The sequence below is a fragment of the Alligator sinensis genome, unplaced genomic scaffold (genome assembly GCF_000455745.1).
Source record: "Alligator sinensis unplaced genomic scaffold, ASM45574v1 scaffold565_1, whole genome shotgun sequence".
In the NCBI taxonomy this organism is placed as follows: Eukaryota; Metazoa; Chordata; order Crocodylia; family Alligatoridae; genus Alligator; species Alligator sinensis.
The window spans coordinates 1,129,617-1,153,022 of NW_005842234.1; the positions used below are offsets into that span (position 1 = coordinate 1,129,617).

At 41.6% G+C, this 23,406-nt stretch overlaps 1 protein-coding gene across 4 annotated transcripts in view; it reads right to left on the minus strand.

The window, feature by feature from the left end:
* The window catches only part of ANTXR2 (ANTXR cell adhesion molecule 2), a 185,346-nt gene that overhangs the window by 73,796 nt on the left and 88,144 nt on the right, over window positions 1–23,406 (minus strand). For 3 of the 4 annotated variants that reach the window (XM_025208515.1, XM_025208517.1, XM_025208514.1), the window contains 3 exons: window positions 17,274–17,369; window positions 4,942–4,983; window positions 2,518–2,616 (listed from right to left, as the gene is read on the minus strand). In XM_025208515.1, coding sequence (XP_025064300.1) covers window positions 2,518–2,616; window positions 4,942–4,983; window positions 17,274–17,369 — 237 coding nt within the window. The remainder of the gene's footprint in view (window positions 1–2,517; window positions 2,617–4,941; window positions 4,984–17,273; window positions 17,370–23,406) is intronic. The other variant, XM_025208516.1, reaches the window with a different exon arrangement.

A 23,406-nucleotide genomic window follows, 5' to 3' on the forward strand; every position in this document is an offset into this window, starting at 1 on the left:
TGCACAACCTGCTCCTTAACCTTCAGCATGGTCAGGATGCAACCAGGAAGCACATCGTGCAAAATAAGTAAGGGCACTGTAGAGTCCCTCTTCTGCCTTGTACCAGTGTACAAAGAACAAGCCAGAATATGTTCCCATTTAAGACAAAAATATTTGAGGAGGATGTTACTTAAACATAGGACCAGTATTTTCTACCACTTACCTCAATGAAGCCCCATAGTTGTCAATGAGGTATTATACCTCATCTGGGTAAAATATAGGCTACTGTATCTCGGGAAGGGATTTTAAACCTTTCAGTTATGCTTACTTAGGTATTTTCTCTTCTCTCCCAGGAATATTCTCACTGGGCATGTCTACACGTTCATTAATGTGCTGTAATTATGGCACATTAAGGTTAATACCTGTAATAACAGGTACAAACTTAAAGCGCTGTAATCAGTGCTACTGCACATTAGCACAAATGAATACTTGTTTTGTGATGCTTAATGCTCATTGGACTAATCTACTGCACATTAGCATGGTTTTTGTCAGCTGCACTAATATGCAGTAGAATTAGTCCAAAGGGCATTAAGCCATCTCATGTAGACGTACCCACTGTAATATTAGAATGGGCTTTCATTTCCAAGTAGACCCTGCTGAGTCATTAAAAAGTACCTGTATCTTTCACTATGATCCTTGGTATTTTCACAGTGTTTTTAGCTGTTAAAATGTGTTTTAAACACTGTTAAAACCTTTTAGAGCTAAACGGTGGTTTCCTTATTGAAGAAATGACCTTCTCCTTCAGCTTAAAAGTAGTTTTGCCTAAAAGAAACCGGAGCTTGTGGACTTTGATGACACAAATATGATATTAACATCCTAAATCTGTCATGGGTGGGGCAGGCTGATGCAACAACAGAAAGCTTTCAGGCAACTGTAAACCCCAAAGTTATCTAATGATGACTAAACTCTGCCATCATCATGGAGGTTGCGAAGGCAACTTCTTTTCTTATCTTCTACTGTAATCAGTTTTGGGCACTATACTTCAAAATATTCATAGACAAATTGAGAGTCCAGTGGAGAACAACACAATGATTAGAGTTCTAGGAAATACAACTTATGAGAAAAGGTTGAGAAAAACGAGATTATTTAGCCTGAAAAAGAAAAGACCGAGGTGGGATTTGATAATAGTCAGATACTTCTTTCTGTGATAGCAGGGAATAGGAAAGGAAGTAAACAGTTGTCAAAACTTATGTTAGGTATTAAAAAGAACTTTCTAACCCTGAGGGTAGTTAAGTATTGCAACATGTTAACTAAAGAGCTTATGGAATCTCCATCCTGTTAAGTTTTTAGGAGCAGTTTATACAAATGGGACAGTTTCAACAGGGTTCATCCTGCCATGAGCAAGGGAGTAGACTAAATGACCTCCTGAAGTGACTTCTAGCCCTATATTTCTATGATCCCACAAGGCATTTTACTCATTCTTAGAATAGGAAATATTATTGCATGATAAATGTAAATGTAATCATTTTTAAAGGTAATCAGTATTATGAGTGTTTAATTGGTTTTTACGTTTCTGTTTGACTGGAAAATGGAAAGTGCACTATTTCCAAGCTGTAAAATTTAAAGACAGCAAATGTGTAGTCTCGCCACAAGCCCATTTAGGAGTCCAGGCCCACACTTTGTAACTTAATTCATTACTGTGTAAAGCACTCAGGTATCCTAGGTTATAGAAGTGCTACATAATATATATTTTAGCTTTACACTTCTAAAGTCTAGGGATTTACAACTAAGGAAAGAAACATGATAGTCCTATTCTGCTCTCACTTACACATTTACAAACCTACTAGATGTTAGGAACTCAGGCAGGACTGGGCCCAATATGCATTTATATTTCCTGGCTGGGTCTACATATGAAGATAGATTCTGGGCAGTTACTTTGGATATCAACAGTGTTCTAGAATAAAGTTAAAATGCAGGGAAAACTGCCTTGTAAATTCCATAAGGGCTGACGTAATATAAAATCTGACATAAGGACATGCCCATAAGGACACACATTTTTCATTCTGTTTTAATTAACATGGTGCTATCATGTCTCTTCAAAGACAGGCACTGTTGTAGCTGTGAGTTCCTTTGGGATCAAGCCTCTCCTTAATGTCACTATTGCCAGTGTGTCTGGCTGGCCCACAGTTGCAGTACTTATGTTACACTGTAATTTCTTCCAAAACATTCAAAAAGAGGCTCTCACCCTCCTTTTCTCATTAGTTTGATGGAATGAGCATGCATTTATGCATCTATTTAAAGTTCCAAATAAATGGAACTAATGAAATCAGGTCTTTCATATTTTACTGAGATATGGTTAAAATTACTGTATAGGGTAAAAATGTTAGGAAACTGATGTCACTGGGAAGCAAGCAAACTTGACACAATTATCTTTCCAGCACACTTAGCAGCCTTTGTTTCCATCAACTTTAGTCTCAAAAAATCTAATGTTCTAATGCATTAGTATTTTTTTTTTTTTTTTCCCCAAAGAGTACAAACCTCCATTCTTTTAATTCCTCCAACTCCTCGTCCACCATAGTAGGAAGCATCCACTGTCGGCCATTTTTTGGGAGGCAAAGGATCTTCTTCATCTTCTTCCTGCATATAAATTCAAAGACTGTTTTTTTAAAAAAAGGATATACGCATTGCATAAAATTATTTTCTAATATGGGGTTTTATTAGCGCCCATAAATAAAAAAATCCATAATCTTAAATAGAGAAAGATAAAATTTTAAGGTCACACATGATGAGATGTTTTCCTTGTTACACATGATGTCTGACCATAGTTGAAAATATCTGACTCTTGGCTCATGGGAAAATGTTACTGACCATCATTAGGAAAGCCCCAATTCCAGCCAGAGGTTCTCAATCCACTTGAACTGTACATTCCACTGATTAGAACTGTCATCATGCTATTCTCCTTTCCAGCAAAACAAACAGAATTCATGGAAATAAACATCTCTTAAAACATATTGTACTCAAGGACAAACCACAAGGGACACCCCCAGTGAAAAAGGTTTGGATAGCCCCAGTCCAACAGGCAAAGGGGTTGAGAGAGAGACTTCTAATCCCCACCATATAGTAAACTGAGCATAGCAGACTGAAAGGAAAAAAGGAGTATAGCTCAAAAGGTCTGTTCCTCTCCCATATGAAATTCTGACCAAGTGGTTCTGTGCTGTGGTCCCAAAGCAACTGGTTATATCCTTGATTTTAGGCCTGTGTTTGAACAAACATTTATGAACTCATGTGAATAAGGATGTGTGTTCAGACTCCAGAATGCCCAGTTCCCCACTGCTGAGTGATCCAGTCCTCTATACAGACTACAGGGGATTACAGAGTCTTCCTACAAAGGTTCTCCAGAATTCAGAAGCAGTGGAAAGATTGTTTTAGGCTACAATGGTCTTGAGAACGTGCTGCTAAAACCAGGCAAACTCCCTGGTTTTCCTGTAGGCATGAGAAGGGCCAAGAATTGGTGAATGTGAGGATAAGGAGGTCAGGAGATGGTAGAGTATGGGGTAGGTGATAATATTTTAGGATTCTATCTAAGATCTGGTGGCCAGATTGTAGGAAAATGTATTTAAAGCAGTACAAGACATTTGGAACAGGGAATAAATGCAAACTCCTGGGTTGGAATTTTGAAAGGCATCTAGGAAAATTATACACTTAGCTCCCTTAGGCTGATTTGAAATCCCAGATTCAATAAATATCATACAAATTATCAAATTGAAATAAATTACATGCCTGTGGACATGGTGAAGAATGGAACATAGCGAATACAGAATACACTTTAGAACCTTCAGGCATTATAACTTACTAGAACGTAGATATTTTATTTATTGCTACAGTATGACACCAATGGCTTCATAGATAAGGTTTCAAATGGGTTTCCATTATGTATCCAAATTAGTTCTTCAACAGAAATATCCAGAAATGAGAATATCAGACTTAACATAGGTGTGTTAAGACTTAAGATAAGATAGCTTTGTCTACCAAATTTGAAAACCATTAGAACAGAGGGCTCAGGAATTATGACAGCCTTGAAACAGTGTTTCACAAGTCAGCTAGCTTTCTTTGCTTGTTAAAAAGAAGACAAGAAACAGAAATATAAGCATGGTTTATGTATGTCATATCTAGTGTCCAGGAATAAAGATTTATTGATTAAACTCACATTTTAAAATGTATTATGATTAACTATCGATTTAGGCCTTGGAGGATGGAGAGTTTTCCCACTAAACCTGTAATTAAGCTCTGCCTGTAAGATAAAGTGCATCATAAATAGTGGTGGTCTCACAGAAACTTCATTTAGCAGTGTTTCTTTTTTGGGTTAAGAACAGAGGGTTGAAGATTATTAACAATTATTGAACTGACCCAGTCCATTGGAGACACAGTTTACCATCTAGCCCAATCAGGTTCCATACCAAGCCAAGGATACTGTCTTAAATACTCCCCAAGGCAGTCACTAAATGAAGCTCTATTCCTCTGCTGCTCCTGAAGGAGATGAGCTTCCTATGAAGCTCAGGATGCCCAAAGTACCAGAAGAGTATTTCCTCTGTGATGTGCTACCTCTACTATCACTTGACTCTCCCCATTTCTATCGTACCTCCTCACAACTCATCAGTTTCTAGGAAGGAACTCCTGCTCCACCATGCATGCACTTCCCAGCTGGCAGATTTTCAGGAGGGTGAAAAAGGCAAGCTATATTCCTGCAAGTTGCAGTAAACCAGTGGGAAGGCAGTGCCTGCCCCCAATCCAAGTCTTCCTCCCTTCTCAGTCACATGTAATTTAAAAAGCAGGGAAAGTTTCTACACAAAAAATATGTTGCTAAGGTAGAATGAAAGGTGCGGGTATAATGTAACTAATGCGACTGCTGGAGCTGTTGAAAAGTGTGCAATTAACAGGGCCAGAAAGACCCTCATACTATACCTCTTTTGGTGCTGGGGGTGGTGGAGGAGGATCCTTTATGACCTAAAAACAATACAAATACACGCATGACTGACAGGAATCACAGTTTCAAATCTCAGAGAATTCCACTGCAAGTTACCCATATTAGTTCACCAACTGGGAACTGCTGCTACAATTCCCTTGGCTATTGATCAAGTCTGCATGGAAAGTAGCCCCATCCCTCTAATAGGAAATAAGATCAACTTGTTGACAGGCACTCTTTGGACAAATGTATCTGTCCATTTACTTACTAATTGGATGAGGTTCAGTCATATTAAGTAATTGCATACGATTTCATCACTGGCTATTAATTAGTTGGTATGGGAGGAAAGGCAGGCCAAGGCTTATCTGAAGACTGGCTAATTTTGGACCAGAGGTGCCTGCCCCTTCATGCCATGCTGCTCGAGAATTTCTGGCCCGATGACAAGTGTGAGATGCCTTCTAGTAATTCAAGATCACCTCTAGTCTTCCAGCTTATTTATGTGGCTCTAACATTCCAGATCCATCATTTAAAGATGTAGCTCCCCGACTGTGCTTAAAGCAGGATTCCTGCAATGTGGTGATGCTATATGCATGAGCATTTTTAGATCACTGCTGGGAAAGGATCTCTACTGTTAAGGTGATTCATCACTACTCTGTACTTATTCATGAGGCTTCTGGGCTATGGATGTTAACAGTCTGAGTTAACACTAACAGAGTGAAGTACACAGCAGAGTGTTCTCATGTTATTAAGAAAAGCCTTCTATTACCCTACACAAGGCTTTTCCAATCTTGTTTCAACTTAGTGTTGGCCTTTAATTTAGTGTTACGAATAGAGAGTGCTTGCAGATGTGCCAGGAGGCTGCTCTGACATGCTGTAATTGTAATGTGTTGGAGTAGACTCAATTAATCGAGTCTGCTGGAGCATGCTAATTAGCGCACTCTAGCCAGCCTCTGTGCCTCGTGTATCAGCATCCCCGCATTTCAAAATGATGGTGGGGGTGCTTTAACTAAAGATAGTCAAATGAGCTCTCAAATAGATTTTAGCTACTCAGACCTCCCCTGTTCTTCCTTTCTGTTCTCTTATTTGTATGCATATCATGAATCTTCAAGAGACCCCCTCTCTCCCCACAACTAACAACATCATTAAACTGAAAAAGTTGCTAATACATTATTAGATGATGGTAAAAGTTTAAAATCACAAGCAATTTTCTGCAAACAGTCTAAATGTTTCAAGCTAAAGTTGGACTCTTTGTAACGCCAACCTAACAGCAAAAAAAAAAAATGCTTCACTATATGAAGAGAGACTATTTTTGGTATGTCCAAATTGTATAGAAAACCAAATAAATACTGGACTGATACAAAGACTAGTTGTGTGTCATGGTACTATACACTTTTGATTAATATTGGAGGCCAACCTCACAGTGGTTTGTTATGAGGGTTCATAATGAGGTTGTACCACATATAAAATGAATGATATATAAAACCCCTTAGTAGCAAGTGAAATATGTAAAATATTACATGCATATTATTTCTTCCATCTCCTTTAATTACCTTTAACAGTACCTGCAAATATTCTGAATGGATTCACAGCATCATATGTACAAGAAATACATATATATTTTTATATCTTGACCAGTTTAACTTAAATGTTATCACACACATTTCAGATCATAATGCCACCAGAATAGCTTTCATCATCTTCAATAGATTGCAAAACAAATTATAAGTTTTTATCTAAAAGACATCTCTTTGAGTCCAGAAGCAGTGCTTACAAGATGTGCCAAAAATGATATTTTCCCTAAAGAACTTAAGGTTGAATTTTTCTATATTCTCTCTCACCACAGGAAATTAGAGCACTTTATAAATATTTAGGAGTGAATGCAGTTTATATCATAGATTCATAAGTGTTAGGGTCAGAAGGGACCTCAATAGATCATTGAGTCCGACCCCCTGCATAGGCAGGAAAGATCCAGGTGCCCTAGTCTCTGCTCGTAGGGCTTGGCCTGCAAGCCCTTAGCCATACAAGAGGCCCTTCTCTGGACCCTCTCCAAGTTATCCACATCCCTCTTGAAGTGTGACGCCCAAAACTACACGCAGTATTCCAACTACGGTCTGACCAGCGCCCGATAGATGGGAAGTATTACCTCCTTGGTTCTGTTTGTCATGCATCTGCTGATGTTTGATAAAGTGCAGCTTTGCTGATGACTTCATCACACTGCCAACTCATGTTCATCTTGGAGTCCACTAGGACTCCAAGATCCCTTTCCACTTCCATGCTACCAAGCAGGTCATTTCCTAGGCAGTAGAAGTGATGGACATTTTTCCTCCCTAGGTGCAGCACTTTGCATTTCTCCTTGTTAAATTGCATTGTATTGTTTTCTGCCCATTTGTCCAACCTGTCCAGGTCTGCCTATAGTTGTTCCCTGCCCTCCAGTGTGTCCACTTCTCCCCAGAGTCTTGTATCATCCGCAAACTTGGACAGAGTATGCTTCACTCCCTCATCCAAGTCACTGATGAAGACATTGAAGAGTATCGGTCCAAGGATCAAGCCCTGCGGGACTCCACTGCCCACGTCCTTCCAGATCGATACCGACCCATCCACCACCACTCTCTGGGTACGACCCTCTACCCAATTTGCCACCCACCACACTGTGTAATCATCCAAGTCACAGCCTCTTAACTTGTTCACCAGTATGGTGAAGAGAGGCCAGCAAGAATTACTGCCTTGAGAGGCCAGCAAGAATTACTGCCTCTACTTCTCAGACGACAAATTGAGGAAACAAAAGGGTTTAAGAACCAGACTTTAAACACATTTAGGTGCTTGAAGATGCAGACATAAATCTAGTAGGACTTACAAAAAAAAAAAGCATCTAGGTACCTAACTCCCAGTAAAACCAATCAAAAAGTCAGAACTGCTAAGACCTTCTTCCAATATTACAAAACTTGTGTGATCTTGATTATTGTAACTCTCATCCCCCTTTATGCTATATTTGCTTTATATGTTATCTTAACATTTATATATGTGCCTGATAAAGATTACAAGCTTTTCAGGGAACAATCCCAAAAAAGGCTGAGTGCTATGTAAATATATATTAATGTAAAAACAAATAATAATTCTGCCATTCCACTCCTTATAGTTCTACAGTTTTATATCCTGAATCTCCCCTTGTTCAGATCAGAATCAACTTTATGCACCAAAATGCATATTAGTTTCATGATGCAGGCCAGTGCTTGTTAGGCCCAAATTCCCATCCATTTTAATGGGATAGGCAGCTCAATTCCACTGAAATCAAGGCAAAGAGACCTTCTTTACTTCAGTGAGCTTTGTAAACCTGTGAGCCATTGCAAGTCTTTCTGCTGACTTCTTGGACAATGGATCAGACCCTAAAGTAATGCTGTTATGTAGAATAAACTAGGGATTTAGCTAAAACATTAATTAGATGCATTTCCTAATAGCTTCAGAAGACGAAGCTTGTTTGAAACAAATCCCATTATTAAGTGACAATAGTGTGAGAAAATAATCTGCCTTGAGTAGCAGATATTTGGCCCTGTTGACAGAAGTGGCACATAAATGTCTGCATCCTTATGTTTCAACAGGCTCCTTGCATGCTCTGTCTCTCTCTCTCTCGCAGAGCATTATCAGTACTTCCTTTAGTTTGAATGCTAAAGGTCAGTAAGGTCAATAGAAAGCTGTCCTGATATCTAAATTTAAAAAATTGAGAAACATAGGCTTTTTTGTAGAATAAAAATTATTTTTTTCAGATATTTGAAAGGATATAATCAAAAGGTTATTATTTTATTTTATTATTAAATCCTGCACCAAAGAGCTGGGCAAGTGTTTCCGCCTTACTAGCCATATGTACAGCTTGATTCATCTCCAATTTTGTTTTGTTTGGTTTTGTCATCATCAACAACCTGAAAGACTGCATCTCATTCATTTCTTTAGTTGGAAAGAGAGAGAGAGAGAGAGAGAGAAAGAAAAAGAAAGAAAGTTAGTAGCTTCAGGCAACAGGCCTTTTGATCTGCTCATTAACACTTTTCAAATGTTCGAGTGATGTGGGCATTAGGAAATGTCAGCACTAGAGCCTGAAGCCAGCTTGATGGAATCATATGTTCTGATATTCAGGGAAGAGTGAAAGAACTGTCAACAGTGAACTGCCTTTAAAAAAAAAAAACAACAACCTGGTACTGTTCATGGACTGCAGATCAAGTAACATTTTCAGAGCTGGCTCCTGGCAATGATTACACAGAATGCCCAAGTCATCTAAAGTGTTGAAAACCAACTGCCTGCAGATAATAGAAAGCAAGAACTTCTGCAATTCTCAGACATTTTTTTTCATTCAGTCTCCAAGATCTTTATCCTTTCTTGTTCTAATTCAGATGATGTCACAGTTTTTTTGGTTGAGTGTTGTTGGTTTTTTCCCCCTCTCTGAAATAAGCAGAAATAAGAAGATCTGAATTTTTCCCCACCCCTTCTCTAATATTTGGAAGAAGTAATCAATGGTGAAAAATATTTACATCAAAGCCAGTAAGTAACTAGATGGAAACAGCAATAATAAAAACTGCTAAAATGCTAGATGAGGAGAAAGAGAAAGGAATGAGAGAACACATTATAACAAGTTAAGGAAATGTCTGTCAAAACAAAAACTATGGAAGGGTCTGTATTTGTTAACATGTATAGTGTAAATTAATGTGTGTTTGGCTCTTGGCATCATTGTAGCAGTAAGTCCAAAGACAACACTTTCAACATTTCACAAAGGAAACAAATAAACAGCATCAATGAATAGTAAAAGCACATTATATTAAAATGTAAAGCATTGTTGTTTTATTGCTCATGCAGAAATCCGGCTGTTTTGGTTTTTTTGCTTTTACAGTATCACATTAATATGCATCACACACCTTCCTTCATAAAGGGCCAGATTCTCATCCTCTAATTCAGTCTGCACAATACTTTATTCCACAAATATTTGCACTTAAGTTAATAGGTCTTAAAACAAAAGTTTACCACATCCTAAACAGAGATAGACTTCAGCTTCCACCAAGTACTTTGCTAAATCAAAATCTTAGTGGCTGCAGTGTATCAGTATTTCAACTTTGATATATTATCATGATAAACCACCTTAGTTGCCTACAGTGGGAAAGGCAACAGGAAAAAGAGAAAACTCATCATCAGCAACTGAAGTTCTTCAGGATTTGGCTTGCAAATGCATGTGCACCTCAAGCACCTGAGCTCAGGCCCTAACAGCTAGTGCCCTAACCTACAGAGCACATGCACCCCACCTCTCCCAGGGGTGTACAAGGCAGCTTGTGTTTTCTGTTCCTCAGTTGCCTCTCAACTGCAAAATTCCAGAGCGTCAGGAACTTCAAGGCAGTGGACAGGAGGACAAGATGTGGAAAACATTGGCAGGCAACTCACCTCAAAGAACTCAAATTACTGGTAACTACTCTATTCTCCTTCAAGCACTTGTTGTAGCAGGATCAGCCTCAGAGTGGTTGTGGCACCCCCTTGGTGACTGAACTACTTCTGACTTCTCACTGCTGGTACCCCTCACAGCTTTGGCTGCCATGCCTTGATGTAGGCTTTGTATGTAGATTTTAGGAGGGTGCCCCTGGAGTCCTAGATTGAGCCTGATGGTGCTGCACTCAGCCTAACAAACTCAACTCGCTTAGCTGGGGTCCTTCTTGCCACTGAAGCCTCAATCCATTAACTAAAAACATTTCATGCCTCACTGGGACTAATCATGCCTCCAGCCTCTCTTGTAACTACACCCATTCCTCCTGGGTCTTATTCTTTGCAGCTGGCCTCATCCCTGCTTCAATTCTCTGGGCCCCTGACCCTGTCTTGACATCAACTCACCAGGCACTTTTACATTCCATTTACATTTTTAACATTCCTTGGCTTCAGCCCACTCAACCCACCAGGCCTCTGGTCTTTGCAGGACTCTTCCTTGGCTCAACCACTCAACTCACTGGACCCCTGGTCCTTGCAGGGTTCTACCTTGGCTTCATCTCCAATACAGAGTACCTCACTGGTACCACTCTGTGGCTTCCTTCTCCACTTAAGCCACTCTCAAATCCTGCAGTTAAACCAAAACAAAAATACAAACCAACCAGTCTCTAACTCAAGCCTTCAACCCCAACCTTCAAGGTCCCTTTCTACATTTGCAGCTTCCTGTCTAGCAGCTTATGCTGACAGAAGCTCCTCTCCTACAGAGCTCAGGGTCAGACTGAGTTCTCTGGCTCCAGAGCTGGGTTTATCTGCCCCTAGGCTCCACCCCTTCCAGTCACCTGTCTCTGGTCCTCAGAAATAAACCCAGGGGTTTCCACTCAGAAAATTAACAAGCTTTCTCTCCTCTGATACTGGCTATCTAGCTGTTCTACAATCTCCATTTAACTACTTTGCTGGAGTTCTAGCTGTTGTCTATAGTAGGGCAGCCTGCCCCCAGTGAGTAATCTGTAGCCTTATGGCTCCTATTTTTGTGCTCCTGCAGCTACTTGCTTTGTGGCAGGTGGCCCTGATTCAGCTGCCCACCTAATTTAGTCCCATCATGCTACTCTCATGCCGTCTTAAAAGTTGGTGGTGGTCCCTCAATATGGGGAGGACAGTCTTCCAGTAAATAAGGTCCAGAGATGATTGATAGGGCTGATCTGAAATCTGTATGTTTTCAGACATGGTAAATAGTTCTGGAAGGAAGGAGTAGATCCTAGTGATGATGGGTCACATCTTTGTCACTATGTCTCTCCTATCTATCCACCTCCATAGCAAAGCAAGTTTACTCAAAATGATCAATGCCTTGTCATACATCATAGTATCATTGGCGATTATTCAGTGCTAAAATCTGCCACATACTGATGTTAATGCTGCATTTTTTCAGGTTGGCCTTCAAAGTGACTTTGAATCTCTTCTCTTGCCCATGTCTAGAGCAGTGATCATCAGTGAGTTGGGAGTGTAGGATCTGGTTGTCAAGCACCCTCAGGATATGCCCTGTCCAACAGATCTGGTGCTGTATAAACATTAGGCCTGTGGAAAACAGCATCATTCCACTCTGACTTCTGTTTTGACGGAACAGTGCTTCGTTTCGAGGTTTGTTTTGTTTCATTGAAATTCTTTGGCTGTTTCGATGCTGTTTCAATGTTTCGCCCATAGCCAGGACCAGAAAGATCAGTGCTGCCGCTGGCCCCAGCCAGAAGCACCAGCCTCTTGTGATCCAGGAGGCCCACACCCCTGGAAGGAGTCCAGCACAGCCCCCACAGCCCTCCCAGGGCTTCAGGGGGAGCCCCCAGTCTGCCTGCCAGATGACAGGAGGCTGGTGCTGCCAGCTGGGGCCAGCAGCCGCACCGCTGGGGCGCCCAGCGGGGGCAAGCAGCAGCCCCGATCTTGTCGGTGCTGGATGCAGGCTCCCAGCCAGCAGCACCAGCCCTGTGTCATCCAACAGGCAAATCGGGGGCTCCCTTGCACTCCCAGGAGGGCTGCGAGGGCTGTGCTGAACTGCTCCCATGGGTGTGGGCCCCTGATCTGCCTCCTGGATCACAGGAGGCTGGTGCTGCTGCCTGGGGAGGAGGCAGGTCCCTAAAAGGAGCTGATTTGCCCCAGACCCCACACCCTCCTCAGGTTGGCTCTGGTACAGGACCCAGGGAAAATCAGTTTATGCTGGGACCTGGCTGCACCCCAATTCCGAGGTGGGTCCCTGCATGAGCCAATTTGCCCCAGGCCCCACACCAAAGCTGATCGGAGGAGGGTGCAGGGCCCGGGGCAAATTAGCTTGTGTGGGGACCTATTGTCACCTCGAGATCAGGGTGGCAGTGAGTCCCCGCACAAGGCCTGGGCACCGCACCCTCCTCCGATCGGCTCTGGTGCAGGGCTTGGGGAAAATCAGCTCATGCAGCGACCTGCCAGCACCTTGGGACCGGGGCGGCAGCAGGCCCGCGCACAAGCTGATTTGCCCCGGGCCCCATACCCTCCTCCAATCAGCCGGCGAAACATCACAGAGCCCTGATAAACATGTTTTCAATAACAGTTGTGTTTTCTTGAGCCAGAACACTGGCATTTGTTCTTCTGTCCTTTCAATTTATATGGAGGGTTTTCCAAAGATATTGCTGCTGGTAACATTTTAAAGTTTTCAAGTGTTTCTGACATGTCATCCACATTTCACACCCATACAACAGAGAAGGAATGACAACAATTTAGTAGATGAGAAGTTTGGTTTAGGACCTGATGTATAATCATTGAAGACATGATTTCAGAAACATCCAAAGGCAGCACTAGCAAATTTTATCCAATTTGAATATTGTTATCTATGTTTACTTTTTGTGGAAGTACCTGAATTGGGGAAATCCTCAACATTCTCCAAGGATTGCACTCTAACTAATATTTGGAGGAGCAGCTGGTTGGTTTGGTGTCAGTTGGTAAAGGAGCTTGGTTTTTTGAGGTTGATGAGTCCAAACTCAACCCACTGGATGCTTCACAGAAGCAGTCAAGAATGACCTGAAGCTCTTGTGAGGTACACATAACACAATCATCAACATATTGAAGCTCAGTAATACAGATGTTAGTTATCTTGGATTTGGAATGTAACCAGTTAATGTTAAAGAGATTCCCATCCATGCAATACTGGATGCTGACTTCCCAGATGGAAGTATAGGTGTGATACAGATGGAAATGAGTGTTGGTGCAATCACACATCCTTGCTTGACTCCAGTTCCAGTAGCAAAAAGGTCCACTTCCAAGCTGTTTCTTAAGATGGCTACTGTCAGATCATCATGATGAAGTCTTGGATGCCCACCAAAATTTGTTAATATCAATCTCATCAGGATTTTCCATAGGACCTCTTTGTTGATTGAAACAAAAGGCCTTAGTCAGGTCAATGAAGGCCATGAACAGATCTGCATTGCTCATGACAGTTCCCCTGCAGGTGTCTTGCAACAAAGATCACATCTACTGTGCTTTTGAATGGTCTGAAACCATATTGGGATTTAGGTACAATCTCCTCAGTGAGGGATATGCATCTATTGAGGAGAATGCAGGCACGGATCTTCCCAGCTATGGACAGGAGTCCAATACCATGATAATTGCTGCACATCTATCTCCTTTCTTGAATATGGAAATGACTATGGCATCTCTGAAGTTGCTGAGAATCAGTTTAAGTTTCCAGATTTTCAAAATGACATGTAGTTGGTAAGAGAGTTTTTACCACCTTGTTTATAAATTTCAGCTGGTGTTCCAACAGGACCATGTGATGTGTTGTTTTTCATCTACTTAAAGATGTTTAAGGCCTCTTAATAAGTTGGTGGATCTGCAAGGTAGTCAGTCCTTATTGGAGTGTTGTGGGATGGCTTTGATGGTATTGTCTTCAACATTAGAATCTCAGTTCAGGAGCTCTTGAAAGTGCTCTTTTTACCATATGTTGATGGTGGAACTGTCTGTAAAGAATATGCTTGGCCAAATACAGCTTTGGTTGTATTGCCAAAACTACACATATCATGACTGTTGGCAAACCTTTGAATCTCTTTTGCTTTGTCTTCCTACCACCTGTTCTTTTACTCAATTTTTCTCTGGGTCTTGGCTTTAATGTGATCCTATCATGTGGATCTTATACTCTCTTAAAGTAATGGGCTAAAAGCCCCCTGTTATACTTGTCCATGTACACATTACACTATGGGGCTACAAATAGACATTGTACTTGTCCTGGGGTAAACCATTATTTCCTGGGACAAAGTGCAAAAATTCAGATGTCCATATTGTTATCCTAGGATAAATCCTAAAAAGGCTCACAGAATAAAAAGTACTAACAGTTTATTCCAAGACATCACAAACTGCGTCTGAACAGTTGTCCTGGGATTGCATCATTGAATCTATGGCAGAAAAGGGGCAGTGCATTCCAATACTCACTAAATCCTGGTAAGAACGGTGATATATGTGCATGCCAATCCTGGGATATTCCTGTTTCAGGACAAACAGAGACACAACTGGTCCAGGGACAAATGCAAGATCTGTCCTTAGCCTTTGGGACTCCAAATCAGTACCAGGTCCACCTGGAGGCAGGACTTGGAGTCCTAGGTGAACAGCACCTGGAGGATTATTTGCTGCCACCACAGCCTATAATATTTTGAGTGACAGTGGCCCTGGTGCTGGGCTTTGCATGGAGCTCAATTGCATCATAGTGAATTGGGAATGCTCTGAGCATACCTAATGATATGGCCTTTGCTGGGAGACGGGCAGTGTTTAGGTGCCCCCTGAGCTCCATTCTGGAAACAAATAGAGCTTTGGCTACTGTGGGGTGACCAGACCTATAAACATAGTTACAACAACTCACAGGTATTAAAGATACTGCCACTACTTACTGCTCTAACTAAAGGAAAATACGATAGCAGGACAGCACTGTAAGCTGAAGATGACTTTCTAATGTTGACCATTGGAAAAAGCATTTCTCATATTTTAAGTGTTGCAGTAAGTATGCAAAAGCATAACTCTGAAAAACATCAATTTGGCAAACAGTTAGTGACATGTGTAACTGAATCTGATGTGATATGCATCTCCTTCAATTGAAAAAGATTGATTCTGGGTTTATCTATATAAGAGGTGAATGAACTCTATTCTGACTGACATCCACATTCAGCTAGTCACAAAAAGTTAAGCAGTTCTGAGAGCTTTGAAGACCTAAAGGAACATTAGCGTTTCCTGATGTCAATCAACTCAAGGATAAGTATGTTTGTCTTTTAAATAAAATAGAAAGAAAGATTGAAAACTCAGGAACAGGATGACTGTTAACAGGCCTCTTTGTTAGAGAAGGCAGCTGTCGAGAAAGGATGTGCTGATCACTGTAAATAGACTGTAAAAAAAAATGGCAAAATATAACTTGCGTGTAATCATATTTTTAAGAATCCTGCAAATGCTTACCAAGCCTCCAGCTCACTAGAGACCTTGCAAGAAAATTCACACTTCAAGTCAACAAGATTTTTAATTTATACTTTTAAAAAAAGGGCGAGACTTTGAAGCCCGGAAAATTTGATTTTCTGTTGGATGCAAAATGTGAAGTCTGGTGGAAGGTCACTCCTACCATATCCTCTCTGCATTATTGTATCCCACATAATACCATCTTGGAAAAGACTACTTATAGACCTGACACTATAGGCCATACCACTCATTTGAATAGGAATGACCCAATTCTTTTAAAAATGAAGGAAATAAGAAACCTTTCTTCACACTGTGGAAAAACCCACAGGCTAGAGGCTTCTGAAAGACTAAATGACCAAAGGATGCCTTCCTGGAACAATCCTATGAAAGTGGGATGAGAGGCATTCTTTCATTACAGATGGGTTCTCAAGAACCATAGATCATAGAGGTTCTACAGAAAGTGGGGGCCTTCCTGCTCCACATCATGTTTAAGGCCTTGCACCTATTTCATAGCTGAGGCTTCACCAGCAGTTTCAGAGAACACATGGAGAAGGGCTATTCCTTCACGGTAGCGTTCCCTCTAAGCTGTGTGGTGTGCGCGGCCATGCAGGCACGCAACACAGCTTAGAGGGAACACTGCTTCACGGCCTTCCAGTAGACACCAATCCTAAACCAAGACCAAGTGGAGGGAATATTATGCTATGCTGGAACATATCAGCATGCCCTTAGGACTGCCGACTAACTGAACGGATAATACCTTCCACAAAAATAAAACCCCTGATGTGAGGAAACAAAGGGAGAGCTATTGAAGCATCATTGTTGACTGCTGCTAAGATAAAGACTGTTCATTATTCAGATGAAACTAGATACAATATGTGCAGGATGAAAATTTAATTTTTTGCAAGGGATTAATAGAAAAATAAGGGATTTCTAACTTAGGCTTCCATAATGGACTACAAATATAAATTTTACTGCTCGTGCTTTTAAAGAGGTCCTTGATTTCATGGTAACATCTGCCCACCATTATAGCCTGCAACTTTCAAATAAAAGAGGAAAGGCTTTTATCAAAGATTTCACTGAAATAAAGCATATCTGCTCATTTAGGAGAAAGCCAATAGGAGATGCACCCATCCTCTCCTTGTTCATCTCTGCTTAGATTTCTGTCAGAGAAGCCAGCACTGCAAAAAGCACAGTTACTTGCTTATGCTGAAACTGACCTCTTCTGGGGTTTACAATATACCACTGATAAACCCTAAACTTGTATCTTATATTATATACACTTTTGACTTTAGCCCATTCTAAACAGCCATCATTCTGGATTACTACTTATTTTCAAGAACTGTTTGAAAAAATAATCTATACTTCAAGAAAATGTTGATTATGTTTTGTAAAGTGATATACCAGCTAGATATTGACTTTTTTTTTTCTTTTTACTTACCACTTTGCAGCAGAGAGGCCAGAACCACCAGAAGAGACCAAGAGCCACCAAAAGTAACAGTATAAGAACAGCAATAAGTGCTGCTATACCATTAGACTGTGGAGAAAGGAGAAGTAAAAAGAGACACAGTCACTGGAGAATAATTCTTTTTCAGACATAGCTACACACGGATTCCCACAGAGAAAGTGACTATTCAGTGGGACCATTTCCCACTGACCTTACTCAGACAAAGCTCCTTCTGACAGCAATAGGATCAGGTTCATTATAAGCTGAATTAATGTGAGAGTCAGCTTCAGACACCCTGCAATTTCCCTTTTCATCCATGGGCATCGCTATGTCACAAGGGACCCCTAAATAAAGACACAGCATAGACCAGCAGAATCACACAGATAATGCAAGCAACTACAAAATGGGGAAGATTAGATATTAAAAAGGTATAATTGGTATCCTTTCATTCCACAAACTTTCTTGGCTCTGGAGAATATCAGTGCATCAGCAGTTTTAAGGCTACAACCTCCAATATGCCATATATCTTTAACCTGAAAAATTCAAAACTCTGAAAACTGCATTTAACTCTGCATTCCTTGGACCAAGAAAACAGTGAGACCAATAGAGATAACAAGTCTGAGTCTCCTCTCACTTACATCAGTGTAAATCATAAGTATCTTCAAGGAAATAGATGGCATATGTGACAAGAGAATAAGGAATAACATGGAGGCAAGAGAGGTCAGTTGCCTAAATCAAAAGGCATCTACTGTGAAAGTACTTGCTGGGTGCATCTACATGTATCCCTATAGCACCTTTGTTACTGCGCTGACATTTAGTACTTCCTTTTGGAAATACAACAACTCTATTATGGGCTTTTATGTTCTAAAAATAAGTCACCTTAACATTCAACTTGTCCTGCAGGGGAGTTAAAAAAAGACCCATAGGAACTGCCAGGCTGGATAAGAATGGTGGTCAATCGAAGCCAGTGCTCTGGACTTCCTAGACTGTCCCTGACAGTGCCAGTACTAATTGTTTCAGAGGACAGTGCAAATAGTCAGGCCCCCTCTACACGTGAAGCTAAAGGCATGATGGGATCTAATGTGTGATTCACAAAATTGCAGCTCCTGCCATGCCAGAGCCTGGCTGGAGATGCAATTGTGGGATTGCACATGAGATCCCATCATACCTGTATAGGGGGAGCCAGATTCTGGACTCTCCCTACCTCAGGAAACTCCTGCAGCTGAGAGACCCACATTTCCCAGTTGAAGGGCTCCCAGCCATGGGGGCACCAAATACACCCCTGAGGCTGGAGGAATTGCTGCTGCAGCAAATCTGAGTGAACCCTGTTTTCTGGGGTTGCAGGGAAACTCCCGGGGCCTTAGGATCACTGCAGGGGAACACGAGGAATGCAGAGATCGCTGCATGGGAGTGCTCCAGGATCACCGCAATCCTCTGGTCTCAGGGATTTCCCACACCCACACAGCAGCTGCAATCCCCAGGGTCCAGAGGTTTTCTACACTCCAAAGCCCTTGCGAGCAAGCGAACAGGAGAAGCAAACAGTTCACAAGTCAGACCACAGGTTAGTTTGCCACCCTCCTCTTGAAGGGAAGCTTTTCAGGTAAGCTCTTTCTTTAATTAAGACAAAATATATGTAGGTTAGTTACTCTAAGTAGCTAAAACTCAGCAGTTAGACCAATACTTAATCCCCTTGTTTACCTAGAGTCTAGAGCAAGGGGGAATTCACCAAGGAGTTTGCCTGGAAACTCTCTCTCACCTTCTTCCACTGTAAGCTTGGTGAGAAGAAGCAGGTGAACAGGGAAAACAAAGCCTTTCAGGACCAAGGAGCAGGGAACAGGCCAAATTACAGGGGACTTTAAGGAAGGCCTGCTTGGAAGAGGGGCAGGAAGAGAGAGGCGGAGGATTAAGAGAACCAGAAAAATGGCTGGAGGATGTCCCTGTGCCAGAGTCACTGCCACTGCCAGCTCTTCCTCTGCTTGCACCAGTGAGGCGTCTGTCCAGGCAAGACCGCTCACAGTTGAGGCTTCCACCCAGGTCCTGATTTGGTGTTGTGGAGACTGCAGCTTGCAGGTTCATTTCAGCAATAGCCAGGTGAGGGAGTGTGCAATGTGAGCGGTGCCTTATGGTGGTGTCCCTCAGGGAGCAGGCAAGAAAGCTACAGGAAGAGGTGGCAAAGCTATGAAGCATCATCTACCATGGGGACTTCACTGATTCATGGCTGGAGAAGACATCTAGGACTGTGGAGGAAGAATTGCCAGAGGCAGTGCTAGAGAAGGAAGGTAGAAGTTGGAAGCTTGTGACCTGTGGCAACAAGCAGAAATCTCCACTTGCAGCAGTTTACCCAGAGAACAGATACACAGCCCTAGCAACAGAGAAGACAACACATGTTCCATTGGTGGAAAAGGCCAGGCCAGGCATCCCCAAGGTTGGGAGGACTAAGACCACTGCCACCAAGTGGCAGGTCGTGGTGGCTGGAGACTCCCTTCTGCAGGGGACATAGGCATCCATCTGCCAGTTAACCATGCCTTAAGTGGTCACCCGGACATGTGTTCAATCAATTAATGGCATGATAAAAGGAGAAATTATCCAAAAGGTGTAATCATTTTGTAGCTACTTCCTATCATGCCATTAATTGAATGTGTGGCCATGTGCCCCTGTGGCTAGCAGCCCTATGCACTCCCACAGCTGAGAGAGACCCCCAGCCACAGGTGCTTGTTTCTTGTCAGCGTAGGGGGAGCCTGGGATTGGGCTCCTCCTGCACCGGCAATAAGTAGGGGTCTATTCAATTCACAATTCTGCAGAAATTGCAAGATCTTGTATTGCCTGTAAAATCAATTTAAAAAACAAACCTTAATAAAAATAAAAAGCTGCCTCCCCAATGGGAACCAGTGGTCCTCATTGCCACAGCTGGCCTCACAGCCCACCTGGGGGGAAGGCATTAGCTGGTGGGGCAACATGAAGGGCAGCAGACAAGATGGCAGCTGCCCCCTCATCCCTCCTCCCCACACCAGGGCCTCTCTGCCAATCAGTGCCAAGGAGCAGGGCTGGTAGAGCACATCTGAGAAATGTGTAAAACTGGTTCTTCATGCCACGACCAACCTGCAAAAATCGTTTAATCTTACCACAATTTAAATGGGTCCCTAGCAGTAAGGCATGATGGGATCCGATTTACAATCCCACAATCCTGCTTCCTGCTACATACTGTGCAGATAATGCATTAGATCCCATCACACCTTTACCTGCATATGTAGAGGGGCCCTTAGGGCCAAGTATTATTTTATCTTTACACAGTTGTTACCTACTTAACTGCATAATGCATGAATGCAGATAATGCAATGCATACATGCCCCTTTTTTACACCTACTCAGATTTTATATTCCGTTTCCCCTTGTGGTGAAGAAGGATCATCCAAATAGGTTCCTAACTGCCAAAAGAAACAGAGCAAGAGGAGAAGCCCAATGGCTTTTCTGAACTCTGCATTTAATATTTGCTGCATACAATGGATAAAACAGCAGCTTAACAGTTTCTATCCCATTTCAGGGCAGTAATTGTCTCACTGAGCCACAATCCCTCTCCTGCTGGGCCCTTCAAACAAAAGGTAAGAGAACACTATGGGCTATAATATGCTATCTTATAGCCTGGTGGTTTGAGCAGCTTGCTGAAAAGCTGGATGTGCAATTTCTGGGAAGGTGGGGTTCCCCTAGACATGTGCTCTAACCACAAGACTGTTCAGCTAACAGATGGGAGGGTCACCCTCTTCAGCCATTTTTTTTTTTTTTTAAGCAGTTACGTATGCACCTGAGTGATCCCAGTCCACCACAAGGGGAAACAGAATCTAAAATCTGTGCAGGTGGTTACAGCCTCATTTCTACAATGGTAAAATGCAGCTGCTGGCAAACTCTGCTAACATGCATGAGACAAGTAGAAATTTTACCAATGCCAAGAACAGAAAAAAATGCTGGTGTGTTTTTTGTGCATAAACTCTATTCAAATTCTGATCAAGGAGAAAGAAAATGTAAAAAGATATGGCTAGATTTCCCACACATGTTGATGTAAAACAAGAGCAACTCTACTGAAGTCAAAGAAGTTACACTGAGGAAAAATTGGTATAAATGGCAACAGAATTGAGTTAAACATTATTTACGGCCCATGTTATATAAAGTGACCATTTAAGATGCTAATATTAGGAGCTCATGTCCAGGCCTAGATGCCACTCCTTGTTTTCGCTGCAGCGATATCTATTTAATGGGGGAAGTTATAAACTTTTGACTCCTTGCACCAGGCTAACCATCAGCTGCTCAGCAATTAGAATTAGCAGAACAATTCTAGCAGTGACCCATTTCCAGGCAGTTGCCCATCCGCTACTATGGAAACACGAGTTCTACTTGTGTAACACTTCCTTTACTGCAGCATGTTTGAAAAGACAAAAAGGATGAGCAGAAGTGCTGGCTTTCTTGTCACTGCACATCTGTAGCTATTCTGTTTCCTGTTGGATCTTTGAACCACAGAGTAACAACATGTAAGTAATGGTGAGAATACTTATCAGAGGAATCAATACTGTAGCTCTGGGGGTAATTTAACAGTTTGTTTTTTCTGTGCACTTTTTATACAGGGTAAAAGTAAATTTTTAGTTTTAATACAGCTGTCCCTTCACCTACATGAGAAAGAGGAAGATAAAGAGAACACCAGTACATTTCATATCATAATGAAGCACCTTTCCATGACTGCTGTGTCTTTAGGTCATGGAATCAAGATATTGCATTGCCAGACACTGATACAAGATTGGGAGATAAGGTTAAAAAAGAGTTGCAAATCTTAAAAAGGTTTTGTCTAAGTACCATAATATGAGCTCCACTGAATCAGAATCTGCCCGACTCCAAGCAGATTCAGGCTCCCTCCCCTAAAATCTAAAGTTTGGTTGGACATGACATCAACCCCCAAATTGTTTAAACTCTAAATTTTTCAACGATTGAAATATACATTTCTTCACCAGGTTAACTGGCTGCAGACATTAATATCTCATTGGAAATCACATGCAGTAAGGTAAGCCAAGGAGTGAAGTCACTGTCAGGTCAGATGAACTGGCCTGTACTTTGCAGAATATTAATATAATTCACATTACTGTTCTCTCAATTCAACAAACACAAACCACCCCCTCACCCCAAATTCTGCCCTCTGTCTTCATAACTCCAACTGATTTCAGCAAGATTTGACTGTTTACACATATATGAGTAACAGATTCCACTGTTCTTTATATTTACAAACCTGAAAATAAAGTTACACTAAAGCCAAGCTTTAAGATTTAGAGAAAGTTTTAGAGAAATTTAGGATTTTTTTTCCTTACAAAAGATTCAAGAATGCCCTTGATACTGCATAGTGACCTAGCAAAAACATATCTTCCTACAAGAACTTAAGTGTTCTCTTGTGCAAAGCCACTACTCTAGTTAAGGAAGCAAGTCCACACTCTAAATACACTTGTGCCATCGGACCAGGTTTTGATTTGTTTTTCCCTTGTAATCTAATTAGAACATGATTCCAATCAGTAGGATCGAGACCAGCACAGTCTTCCAACACCTGGTTAAAGTCTTGAGATTCCATCTACGCAGGTTCAGGCAGATTATGTGCCACCACTGTGGTCCTGCCTATGCTATTAATTGGAACCATGTTGTCATGAGTGGATCTAGGATTTTGAAAAAAGAGGTGCAGATAGTGCGGAGCATCATCACCAGGAAGCCTGGTTTTTCTCTGTTAAAAAATCCAAAATTCTCTGATTAAAACCCTCAAAATCTGTGTTTTTCTGTGATTAAAATGAAACACCACTATATATAAAGGTAGCAGCTGAAAACAATGTTTTATTGGTATACTTACAATTTTAAAGAAATTTGGAAGCCTACCAGTTCCTCAATCATTATAATAAAATAAATTCTAAATACCTATATATTTTGCTGTTTGATTTTGGTTCCTTTATCATGGAAAATCAGAGCTGCCTCTTTGCACACCAGGATGTGGATGTAGCTGTGGTTGTCCCCCCAGCTGCTTTGTGGTGCTGAGCAGTCCTGATATGCCAGTGCCCTGCCCCGTCCATGCCGGTGCCCCTCACCCCCAATCAGTGCCCCTCACTCCCAAC